Raw genomic sequence first — 13758 nt, forward strand, 5'->3', positions numbered from 1 at the left:
GTCAGGTTAAAAACACAGTACTAATTCAAACACTTTATTAAGGTAAACCAAACTTACCATGGAACAAAACACCAGGACTAGTCAATGACAACAAGAAACTAAGTCCTTTTTTTAACATTGTTATGAAACTTTTTCCAATGCAACATCTATCTTAAGTTTCATTTTCATTCATTCATTCATCTTACACTTCAGGTTAAGTGTAATAAATAATTAACTATGCAGACCTATCTTTACCTAAAAAATTTTATTTGCATTCTCATTCATAAATATCTATTTCATAAATGCCATTGGTAGTAGAGTACATATTGTATATAGGTCCTTGTGTGTAAATGAATTGGTATTAAATATAATTTAAAAAGAAGTAAAATATTATGTTATATTGTGGGAGATTCAGAATATCAGGTAGAGTGGCAAATTCTATGAAATAAATACTTAGAATTCAATTCAAACATCATTTTTCATAAAAATGGATACATATGAACAAGAATAGTGTCAATTGTAACTTAAAGTAATTAAATTTACTGTATTGTAAAGTCAGTTACAATATATTTCTTGGAACTCTTTTGTAGAGTATAATATCAACTTAGTTACATATAACTTAAAAATGTGTGTTATATATATATATATATATATATATATATATATATATTGTTTCTATCTTTATATTAATGTATGCTGAAAGTTGTTTATTTGCATACATTGTCTTCTTTAAATAAATTAGGCTGTGGTGATCTGTAATAATATATCTCTTTATATCTGATTTCAAAAAGGAGGAGTTTATACAAGTCAACCTGTTTCTATGTAATCTCTTTTATGTAGTCCATTTACTTTTTTCCAAACTACTGAATCAATTTTTTCCTTGTAGGGTATTTATGTATATCCCCTTGGTTATTAGTAGACAATTTATTATTTACAAAAAAAATAATAATTCCATATATGTAAAGGACATACACAGTTGTTATATTTTATCATATTTAATGTATCTAAGTATGACTTTGCATGTTAAGATAGGATAAGTTTAAGTTCATAATTATTCTGATTTCTTTTTTCTGTACTTTCTAAATTACATCAATATTATCCTTGCTTGTAGCTCCATATAGATACCAATGCTATAAGATATATGAGAATGAATTTATGAAAAGTAAATGTTACAAGATATCCTTATTGCACAAAGTTGACATTCTCTGTATAGCATTAAGACCAGACTTTATATTTTGAAAAAGTGAATTTTCAGTTATTATTCCAGTCCAAGTTTGAATTTAGGATTAATCCTAAGAACTGAACACTGTTCGCTTGTCCAATCTCTATATTGTTTATTTGAATCTTTACATCAAATTTACTTTTATTTTTCTTTGTTTTGAGGTGCACACAACTTTGGTTTTGTCTACATTCAATTGAAATACTTTTTTGATAAAAAATCATACAAATTTATTAGTATGTGTGATTATTGTATTATAACTTAGTTATTTTACAATATGTAGGCCTATGTATAAATAATGTAGCCTTCTGGAATATGACTGTTTGATTTTGGTCAGAAGTCGTTGTGGAGCTCTGACGTGGTGATGGGCCGATGTACTAGCTGCATGAGCAAGTTAGGCAGCATGTCTCGCTCCTCCACACTTACCAACACAACAGGCAACAGATTCCCAGTCAGCTGGACTATGGACCGTCCAAGTAAGTCTTTCTATCTTACCAGATGTAGCACCTGTAATACATGTAGTAAACATATTTCTTATTTTGTTAACAGTATTTATTAGAAACTTCATGTAACAATATTAACCGAATGAACTTTTAAATTAACTTCACAGCCATATTGCATACAACTGGTCATATTACAACTAGCCCTTCAAAGAAACAAGTCCTTTTGTTAGATGGATCTTGGTCAATGTTTTTTCTAAACTTTTTAGCATGTACACCGAAGTCATGAAGTAAGCAAATGCTAGTTTTTACCCTGAGTAATAATTCAATTGATTTACTACTATCTCTTATGTTATGGACAATATTACAGTGCTTGTAATTAAGTAACAGTGTTCAGTAGAAATATTTTAATGATTTATGTTGGAAGACATATTTTTGCAGTATATTAAATACTTGCAGGTACCCGTGGCTTTGCAAGTGATTTCCTTTTGAATAACAGATGGTCCGTAAGCATGACTTTTTTAAATGACATAATAAACACTTCTAAAACTAATTATAGTCTCTGAAAGATATTCCAGTCTCCTGATCCACTTTAGAATAATCAGATTTTAAGATTAAAGAGCAATGTTTTGGGGTCCTGATGTCTGAGAGTGAAATAGTTTTTTTTTATGAGTACCAATAAAATACACAAATTTTTCTGCAACATTTCTTAATATATAAATGAATAGCACCAACAAGGTCAATAACACTTGCAATATTTTAGGACAGCGTAAAGTAATACTAAAGTCTGTCATAGTAATCTTATTGAAAGAACAAATGGTTTAATATTATGGAAACCTATAATCATTTTTATTTAGGAGTAGACGTTGTTTATTGTATTTATTATTTCAGTTTTTATTGTTAAGAGTTTCAAAAACTAAACAAAACTGCCAATGGCTCTTATTTGAGATTTAACATGTGAAGAAGTAGTTTTGGTTGAATAAGTTTTTACATGTCATGCAGAGTTAGTTTTGTTGCCATCATTTAAAAAAAAAATATATATATATATATATATATATATATATATATATATATATATATATACTCAGTCCGGAAAGCCTACTTCAGTAAAAAAATTACCTACTTTCGATCCTTGTAGTCTTCTTCCGGTCTAAATTATTGCTGGTGCCCTAGTAGTATTTGCAATGTTGCCTTGATCAAGAAAATATGTACATACATGATTATGAAAAGTGTACTTTCATAAAAAAAAAAATGAAACCGGCCATTGTAATCTACCTCCGGTCTAAACTATATCTGTGCCGGTAGTCTGTTTAGGGCAAAATGCACTTGTGTTACACAATTTTTCTTTCTAAGACAGCAGGAAGTTGAAAAACAAAATACAGCATTTCTAGGAGTTTTAACTTAACTTAAACCCCTATGATTGGTTGATCTCATGAAAATGCTTTGGCTTTACTATTTAGGTCATGAAGGTTTGAGAATAAATTTGAGTAAATGAGTAAGGGCTTGCTTACCTTATATAAAGACATTAATAATTTTTTGTTTGAGAAAATATAATGTTGTTTAAATGTTACATTACAATTTTATTGTATCCACTTATGGACCGAAAAATAAAAAGTGACTTTTGTATGTTCATTATCAGAAAGCTGTGGATCCCAGAAGATGAGTCCCAGTGTGACATGTAGCAGTGTGTCCCTCTCGTCTCATAGCTCACAGGGCAGTTGCTGCGATCTTCACCACAGACTTTCCGCCATCGAACACTGGTTAGTGGTTTGACTCTCTCTTTACTCTATAGAAAACTATGCTTTATGATGTTTGTCTGGACCATCATCTGTTAAGATATCAGTCTAAAACAGTAAACTCTCGTTTATCTGTGGGCAGATTATCCGCTTTGCAAATTATTCATGGAATTGCAGTCAAGATTTTATAAAAATTAAAAACACATTAAAGAAGTTCTGTGGCTTTTAAAAGTGCTTTGCGTCTCTTATTAGTAATTTTCATATCATTCCTGAAGTTCAGTTATCCACAGCATTTTGGACCCGATCAAGTCGACAAGATAATTGGGATTTTACTGTACTATAAACATAAATTGGAATATACAGAGTAGTAAAACTAACAATGAGTTATGTGTATTTTATTAAAAAGTAAGTTAGCATAAAATTGTGTTGTATTTAGTTTTATGTTGTTGTCTACAATATGTTTTCACTCTATCCACAAAAGAATTTTATTTTAAAGCAAAATAAGTTTATATATCATTTATAAATACTATTTTAGTTTTTTGAAATCTAACAGTTGCTATGTTTTTAGTTTTAATATAATGCTTTTAAGTGTCAAATCCTAATGACTACTCATGATTTATTGTTTTCTGACTTTTCCACTTCCTCATATCTCCACCAGGGAAAATATTTTCTCCTTTTATCATAAACCATACACTGTTACAGCAACTCTGTGTGCTCATCAAGCAAGAGTGCATGCGCCTCCACGCCTACAGATTGCAGCCACATGCCTCCCTCCCGCCCGCCTAAACCTGCCCACCTCAGTTTTATGCGACTCCAGTCAGCGCCTGTGGTGGACTCAACCTCCAGCCCCTCAGCATTCCTCACACCGTCTCCTTCGCCTTCGTGCTGCTGCCAACACAGATTACCTCCCTTCACTAACCCCTATGGCAACTATGATGTTCCAAAGCCATTAAGTTTGACACAACAGAAGCTGAAAGTGAGTTTAATTTTCTAGAGTATTTTATTTTTAAAAGCCAGCTGTACTGTCGGCTATCATGATTTTACCCCCATAAGAACAATATTAAATCTCAAACACTTCTAAGGCCTTAATTATTTTTGTAGAATTAAAGATGTCTCATTTAAAAACTTAGATTTCATTTTGAATTTTTAGTACTTTTATTGGTTTAAAAAATCTTAAAATGTGTTTAGTTTCTTGTTTGAATACTCAAATAGTATACAACTTATAAGAAAAAACAATAAGATATGGATGTATTTTAATTATATCTAAAAAGAGACATTAACCATCATTCTATGGCTAAAAATTCGAGTGTAAATCTGTTTGAGGTTTAACATTGTTGTTATGGGGAAAAACTTAAGGTCACATCATTCAAACCAGCTCTTAAGATTTGATTGATAAAATTCCACCTCAGTGGCAAGGGAAGGTACCCATAAGGTGCAGAGTGTTGAATTTAAAATGCAGGTAGATATAATATTTAACATTTTCCATATTGGATCCTACAGATCGCTTCCTTACTCTGTTCATTGTGCACATGTATAGTGTAGGAAAATGCATAACATGAGAAAATACCATTCCTTGAAAAAGCCATATCTATATGAATGATCATTTTCACTAAATCTACTTTTTTACTAAGGGTAACGCTGAAACAAATTATACATAAATTATTTCCATAAAAATAAAGATTTGAGTTTCTTACCATATTCTTACGCTTTAGTTATATTATGTACTTGTATATTAATACAGTCCATATACGTATAAAGGAGTATATACATTTTTTTGTATGAGTATAGAGTAATAACTCATTTGTATAGTTTTGCTAAGATTTCCTAAATTTATTTCCTTATGTATTGTTTGTATTTTGAGAGTAATTTTGATTTCTAGTTGGATCTCAAGAGTCCGTGCACACAGCTCAGGCCTCAGTCACAATCCAGTTCAGAAGAGTATTATGACACACCCAGAAAACTTAAGGACAGTTTGATATGGGAGTATGGGAACTACGATGTGCCTCCTCCTGCACAACCAGTTATCCCCTTTTCTGAATGCAAGGGACTTGATCTCGACAAATCAATAACAAGGTAAATTTAGTGAATACAAACTATTTTACTGAATATGTAACTAGACCAGGCCCATGCTAAGTTGGCAGGACATCGGGACGATTCTCGGTATGCCCTCCAGCCTGGAATTTTTTACACCCTCCTGTTTTGAATCTAACAAATTTTACAGTCAGAATTCCAATATTGAGCAGTTAACGATTTCAATATTGTCTTATTTAACACTATAACTAATACTGTCTTGAGTAAACAAAACAATAATTTAAATTAATACAACTCAATCTGGATAATTCTAAGACAGAGGCTTCTCGTTGATTTTGCCGCTTGTCCTTGCGAGTACCTCTTCTCTTCTCCCGAAGAAGAATTCAAAATAAAAATCTTCGAATTACGATAAATAAAGATTAAAAATTGTGGATAGAGCTGCCCAAACTATGGAAAGCCGTTTCGTGCAGTACAAATCACTCTATTTGGATCTGGCCATTTTTTATCCAAAAAGATTCAAAACCAAAGAATCTCTTCCTCCTAAAGCATTGAAGAAAATTTGAGAATTACTTTTGAACATGATGAAGAAAAGCTGAAAGAAGGTCCTAGATTTTGCATGCTTGCTGTGGTATGAAGATGTCCCAGAAATGAAGAAAATAATGGCCATAGGGATGACACAATGATCAAGAAAATGATGGTTTAGACTATGAGATCCAGTGCAAAGTGTCAACATCATGCATAAGTTGTGCATATAAAATTATATTAGAATATAACCTGTACTGTTGTACTGTATAAAATACTAAAAACTTGCAAATTATATAAATTTCTTGTAATCATCGTATTGACTTCTTACGATCAAACATTTTCTGTTGAAACCAGATTGAGATCATCTTTGACAAACAAAAATTTAGAATCTGTACTGTTAATGTCCTTAGGAGCTGATATTTTGAACTCCGTAGATCCAGACACTGTTATTGATTATCTTTACCACTCCAGCTCCGAGTTAAAAAGATTTCTTCAGATTCAATTTGTAATTCACTCTAATACATTTGTAAATGCATAAATGTGGGTTTTTGAAATGTATGTACTGAAAATTGTCTCATTTAAATTGCTATATGTGTTAGTTTACCAAAATTGTACTGATTATGTTTAAACTATTACTCTGTCTTTTATTTTGTTCTAAGACATTGTAAATATGTTAAATGGATCAAATGAACATTAGAATTTAACAAACAAGCATGAGCTCCCAATACACTACTCCTAACTGATCCCACCAAATGTTGAGCATCACCTTCGACACATGAATGGTTTCCTTTGCATTTAATTTTGATGCATGAACCAGTCTTCCCATGAATTTTTCACTTTAGCATAATGAATCCACTTTTCATATCCAGTCACTATGTGATGCAAAAAAACTTTGGAGCAGCTGTTCACAGGTGAAAACTAGCCTTTCGACATCTCTTGGATTCAACATGTGTTGTACCCAATTTCTTCGCTTCTGGATCATAACCTTTTAGACATACTCCTTCTAGCTTTTAGACATACCGAAATGGTTTGTTGAGTTACTCCCAATGTTGTTGCAAGTTCTTATTGTGTTTTGGAAGAATATTCTACCAATATGTTCTCCAATTCTTCACCTTTTCTGTGAAAGTTTCTGTCCTTTCTTGACATTGTTTATCCTCCGGATCAAAATTGCCATCCTTGAACTGTCTAAACCTAAACTTGCCCTCACCACTCTTGTGTCCCCCACCCTTTCAAGTACCCAGTATGGGCCTGTACTAGACAATACCAATACTTTAATAGTTTACTTGAATATGTATCAAACATTAAAACAAAATAACATCTTTATTTATCTGTTTCTTTCAAAGATCTAGTCTGCATTCTGTATTGTTTTTATTTTTAATTGGGTAATTCAAAAAGTCCATTTCTCCTCTAATAGTTGAACAATTGTAATTAGCAACAGAAAACAATGAGAGGGTGTTTTGGATGATGGAAGCATTGAAGACGTTGGGGGATGTACTTATGAAGGAAGAAAAGACACAGTTTTAAAATCACTTCCTTTTGTAACACTTGATTGGAAATAAAAACACAATTGTTTTCAAATATTCATTTTAGAAAATTAAAAGTTGAATTGAGCCTCGCTAAATCATTTATAAATCCTAATTAAGCCTTTGAAAATTTTAACTATTTGGATAAACAAAAATGCTTATACTTTCTATATGAGGATTAGTTTAGGTTGGCATCATCAGCTTTCGTTAGTGGTGGGTCATTACAACTGGGATTGCCTTGTCACAACACTCTATAACTGGAACAGTTATGGAACTACACCAACATGAAAATAAAAGGTTCCACTGGAGTAAAAGCCATTTTTAAGAGAATGTTTTTTGACGAATAGATCTATGAAGCATACTTTAAACTTAAAAAATTAAGTCTACTTAAAATTTTTGTGTGTCTATTGTTGTTTTATTGATTCTAATTATTGCTAGATGACACAGATTCAGAACTGAAAAATCCTTAAAATAAAAATACAGCCTTAAAACTGTATATTATTACACATGCACTCACAATAATTTATGTACTTCAGGGAAACACCAGATGGTGCAGAGAGTGGCAACACTTCTAATGATGCAGAATCTATGTACTTAAGCCAAGATGAAGAAAGCTCATCTATCCATATAACCAAGGTAAGAATTATTTGACTGTCATAAATTCCTGTAATTGGTTAAAAGTAATTGTGTATGTAAAGTTAAACCAGACCATATGAGAGAGAGAGAGAGATAACCTTGTTTTATAATTGTCTTACATTCATGTATGTATGTGTAAGGGAGTGAGAGTTAGCTTATGTTGTACAGAGGTTGAAATTGAATAAATTGTGAAACCAACGGTATGTCTAACTATTTAGTGGTACCAAAGTGCATTCAGTATTTTACTCACATTAAATTGAAAACCAACCAGTCAAAATCAAATGTTATCAGATTGTGTCTTATACTGTAAAAAATTTACAATGTGAAGTTATTTATTCTATTAAAATGGTATATTATGCATTTTTTTCCTCTCACTTGGTTTATGGTATTGAAATATGGAGAAACACATTTAAAAAGAACATTAATAAAATGTTATTAATAAAAAAAAAAATCAGTACGTTATATTTCTGGCATTGGCTATAAGGATTCATGTAAACAAAAATTTCAAGAACTTCATATTATGACAGTCCCTTGTTTAGTTGTTTATAAACTGTTGCTTTATATGGCTACGTCAAACAACTTAACTTATCAAAACATCCACCAATATAACACAAGGGGAGCAAACAATATTTTAACCAAAAAACTGACTTCCAAACAATATTCATTAGCAACATTATCTCTTGGACCAAAATTATGAAATGCACTGCCAAATAGATTAAGATCCCTGCCATTTGGTATTTTCAAAAGATAAATTGGCTTTTTCCTTTTGGAACACCCATTTTATGAAGTTGATGAGTTATTTGGGATTAATCATGAATTAAACAATTATTATTGATCTTAAGAAATTCTCTTTTCCGTGTTCTAATTCATTTTTTATTAGTTAATTGATTTGCTTTTATTTATTTATTTTTTATTTAATGTATTGCTTCTTCTAAAGATCTTGAAAAACTGGAGGATTGCATTTCTCTTAACATTGAAGTGTACAATGATGTGTTTTCAATGGGAGAATGTATGACAAATTGCCATGTAATCTTTACCAGTAATAAATGAGTATCATTGAGTATTTTTTTAAATATTTTACTTTGTTCTATGTTTCAGGTTAAACTTACTGGTGAGGGAAGAATGCCAGTTATGAGTCCTTGTGGGAAAATAATCGAAAAGCCAGACTTGTCATACGAAGAGAAACTGGAGCATCTATTGGAGAATGAGAGCCTTGCCAACTATAATGCTTCTAATATAAATTATGCAAATTTAGATGTGAGTGAAAATAACAATGAGGCAATTGATACAGAATCTGTGCATACCAACAACAGCGACATGAATAATGAACAGAATTATTCTAACATAGAAGTAATGCAAGCCTTACAGAATTATGAAAACTTCCAATGTTTTTTCTCTGACAATCATAACACTGATAATGCCAACCTTACTGATAATAACCAACAGCAGGAAAACATTGAAGACAATCAAAATTGTAGAAAATCCAATGAAAACATTTGCTGCTCAAATTGTGGCCATCACTGCAGTAAAGGAGAGAGTTTGAACTTAGCATGTGTAAATACATGTGAAAACAGTAATTATCAGATGGAAGCAAAAAACGGAAATGTTCCTGTTGACATAAATAGATGCGTATTAAATGATGAGAATAGCTCTGATAAAAGTGTATTAACTAACACGTTTTTAGATAATAAATGCAACAGTACTTCTTGCTTGGAAGAGATGAAGCATGACCCCCTCTGTACACCTGAAAAGAGTGGTGATAACAAAAACAACTCAAGTGCGAAAGCGTCCCCAAAATATTCGGCGTCAGCCATTAACAGTCCAGCTTTCAGAAGGCTAACAAGGCAATGTTCAGTGGAACAAGCTATCAGCTCAAGGTTTCAACGGTTGTGCCTTAGAAAAAGATCAAACTCAGTAGATTCTTCCAGGTTCCGTGCAGAAGATGTGTCAGTGAAAGACGCAAAGTCAACAGACTCACATGGAAGATCATATGTGTTAAGTAACCCTTCTTCTACAGATTCCTTGTGCGCAACAGAAAAATTAGAGAGTGTGAAGAGAAGGGATGATAAGAAACACAACAATGTAAATAAAAGTGAATTAAAGATAGCTCCTTTGGTTATTTCGGAAAATACAGACTTGCAAGAAACTTCATTTTCAAGGCAGAAATATTCTTCAAAATACTCTGACCTGATTGGTGCTAGATCGTCAAGTGTTCCAAACAAGTTTTTCAGTAACAGAGATTCATCAAGTTCTAATGATTCAGGAGTTTCAACAGGATCCTTGTCTTTTAGGCCATATGCTACTGATTTCTTGGAATTTGAAATGCCACTTACAACGAGTATGTCTTCAAAAAGACACCACATTGCTATGATAAACAGTAACAGTGAGGCATCATACAAAATGATACCGAAAACGATCCAAATCCGTTGATCCTTTAAGAGATATAACTTTTACATTTGAATTTGGTGAGCAACAAAATGGGAAATCGACATCAGCTGAAGCGGAAGTGCCTGTCTTTTTACTTGAAAACAAAAGCAAAGGTAAGAATTGTTGTTAATGTGTGAGCTGATGTGTGTTTGATACTTTGAGTTTAATTGTTCAGCAGGATTGGCTTTGGCTACCAGAGTGTTATGTAAAGACTATTTAGATAATAATCTAAGCTGTGTTACTCAATGTTAATGTAGATTTGTTCTTCCATTTTATTCTTTGCTCTATTTGTCATCAAACTGATGGAGGAGGAGCCTGTTTGGCGTTGTGTTCATAAGTGATTAAAACCTATTGTTTATATGCCACTTTTGAATGAAATGACCAATTATGTTTCCTTACCTCTGTAAAATCTAAAAACAGCTGATGAAGTGTTGCCACTATTTATATTTTTCAGAGATTACACTGTCTCATCAAACTACAGCCAAAAATTAAATTCACCGAATGCTTCGTTTTTGTAGTTGAAATCTAGCAAAACAACACACAACAAAAAGCAGTTACCCAATTCTTACAGACACACAATCAAACTTTTTAGGCCTTTTACATTTACCCAACACAACAGCAAACTGCGACATGAAAAGTTAGATGGCAGGTTATGTAATGTAAAAAGGCAAAATGCTTTTTAAAGACTGAGCTAATAATTCCTTATTTGCGTCAATCATTTGACAACAGACCTAGTTAACCCAGAGTACACAGTTACTAGTGAGTAAATCTTTGTTAATAAGGAAGGAATCACAACTAGAGTTTTCCAAAGCAACCATATGAATATGTGGGAAGACTATTAACAGAGCTTCAGAAGCTTCACAGCATCCGGTAATCCACATTACATGAGATACGCATTTCCTACAGAGCCATATTTTGTGAACCAATTTTTAAAGTTTTAAATATCATAAGAAATTAATAAAAAAAAAAACCATATTTTTAACAATATCTTGTATGCACCTACAATTCAAAATTTTAAAAGTGGAGCTTTTACTAAAAAGGACTAAAAAACTTTTAACTAGGACTAAAAAATGAACGGTATAATACCGTCCAATAAAAATAAGAAAGTGCAGAAAAATATGTTATAAATTTAAAATAAATGTTCAAACAAAAGACAATTTGATGTTTGACAACCCATTTCGCGTCGATCACGTAACTTCCAAATTGTGATCTACACCAAAAGTGTTGATTCGTATATTACCAATAAAAGCATTATTAATGGTCAAAGATGTTTAAATTATACATCAATTGAAAGCCTATGAGTTGTTTTTAATGTTTAGATGTATTTTAATTTTCTTTATCCTGTTTCTAATTGACAATCTGTATGTTTTCTCAGATGTGATTTTGTTATCAGTCTCTTAACAGCAGACTTTATTGTTTATTCTTTGTACAGAAGTTTTTATTTGCATTGAGCAAAGTTTGATTATACACCGTTGTTTATTATAATTGATAATGAGTGATCCTTGTAGATCAAGTGATAATTGTGACATTCTATGGAATCTGACACGACTGACTTTGATGAATCTGAAGTAGAAATGTTGCATCTTGTTTTCTTTTTTACTTTTTGACATATACACTGTTCTAAATCAGCAAACATCACAAAAGGGTAGAAAAACCCTTTAATTTATATGAGAACCAGTTTTATTATGGTTGTTTCATTGTATTGATTAGCACTGGAAATGGATTAAAATTTTCCATTTTGCTCTTTTTCCTGTAAACATAAAAATTATTTCCATTTTTATTTCTAAACCCCAAAACACTACATATTTTTGTGTTCACACCAAAATTTGTTATAATTTGGCTATTTCAGACTTTCAAAACCTCTTATATTTTATCATAATGTATATATGTTTATATGGTATATTTTTCACATAATTTTTCTTGCATAATAATAAATACAATATGTGATGTAAAATTTTATTTTTTTATTTTTACTTCAGAATTATGTAGTTTTATTCCCTGATTCTTAACAATAAAAATTATATAACATGACACATACTACATGCAAGTCTTTATATGAAATGTACAAAGAAACCCTGTAAAACCTTAAACATTAGTGCACATTTTAGAATTTCAGATAGACGCTTCCAGGGTTAAGTTAGTAGACTGTAGCTTTGGCTGGCCGTCATTATTCCTCCCTCGCAATGGATGTGAAATTTACCATGGATCTTACCTCTTTCATCTAATTATTACATCCTAACTTATGATTCAGTAAACATTTATAACATGTACAAGGTGTTAAAAATAAAATAAATATATTTGTGAGCATGGTTTTTAATTTTATGTATAATTTCTATTCAACTCCTTGGCTTGCTAAGAGTTAACAGGAGCCATTATAAATAGTGATGTGGTGGTCTCATTCCTTACCCTATGAATTCTATCGTATTCCTGGTTTGTTTCCATTTATATTACTGGTAACAAAGATTTGTATGATGTTTGCAATTAAATTCTGCAATAGGTACTAAATGAAAATAGTTTTAAAACCTTTTACAGAAGAATGTTGATGAATGACCTGTTACATCTTGTACTAACCTATAACTCCTACTTATTAAATACTGAATTGTACTAATACCTAATAAGCTAGATTTATAATAATGCTGTGCATCACACAAGGAGTACAATACCAATAACCAAATAATAATTACATTTCTTCATTTTCACATAGACATTCCTTCTTCTCTTTATTATTGAGCTCACTTCTCTTCAGTATCCCTCCTTGAATGCCTATTTTTAATTTTCAAAACATTGAACTGTTTCTTGCAGACTACCTGAGTCCACACAAAACACAGTATCTACCAGACTCACGGAGTACTAGTAGTGGAACGTCAGACATGTCAGACTACATCGAAACTCTATCTTTCTCATCCTTCAGCTCTCTGGAGACTCCTGACGGCTGCAGGTAAGTTCAGTTCTCTGAACCTCCAAGTGCATAAATATATGAATTTTATACAAACTCGTAAGTTTAAAATATGTTATTGATGATAAAAGATTTGAAAGGTTAGTAGGAATTCGGACATTTGCCATTGTTATATGTTTTAAAGTGTATAACATAAAAACGTTTAGAGAATTTAAGTCTATCCTCTTCATCAGATGAGGAGACAATTAGTACATATACATGTACTTAAAAGCTAAAATGTTTGGCAATGTACATTATGCCACATAAGAGTAAGAAAGAAATTAAACATACCCAAAAACTGCTTGGA

General features: G+C 31.6%; 1 protein-coding gene across 2 annotated transcripts in view; it reads left to right on the plus strand.

Moving 5' to 3' along the window:
• Positions 1 to 13454, plus strand: part of LOC124362466 — a 334448-nt gene extending 320994 nt beyond the window's left edge. Inside the window, exons 8-14 of one of the 2 annotated variants that reach the window (XM_046816991.1) lie at positions 1536 to 1674; positions 3278 to 3398; positions 4077 to 4350; positions 5254 to 5447; positions 7990 to 8089; positions 9188 to 10629; positions 13319 to 13454. In XM_046816991.1, coding sequence (XP_046672947.1) covers positions 1536 to 1674; positions 3278 to 3398; positions 4077 to 4350; positions 5254 to 5447; positions 7990 to 8089; positions 9188 to 10519 — 2160 coding nt within the window. In that variant the 3' untranslated portion in view covers positions 10520 to 10629; positions 13319 to 13454. The remainder of the gene's footprint in view (positions 1 to 1535; positions 1675 to 3277; positions 3399 to 4076; positions 4351 to 5253; positions 5448 to 7989; positions 8090 to 9187; positions 10630 to 13318) is intronic. The other variant, XM_046816992.1, reaches the window with a different exon arrangement.
• The last annotated feature ends 304 nt before the right edge of the window (positions 13455 to 13758 follow it).

This window comes from Homalodisca vitripennis, chromosome 5 (assembly GCF_021130785.1).
Source record: "Homalodisca vitripennis isolate AUS2020 chromosome 5, UT_GWSS_2.1, whole genome shotgun sequence".
In the NCBI taxonomy this organism is placed as follows: Eukaryota; Metazoa; Arthropoda; class Insecta; order Hemiptera; family Cicadellidae; genus Homalodisca; species Homalodisca vitripennis.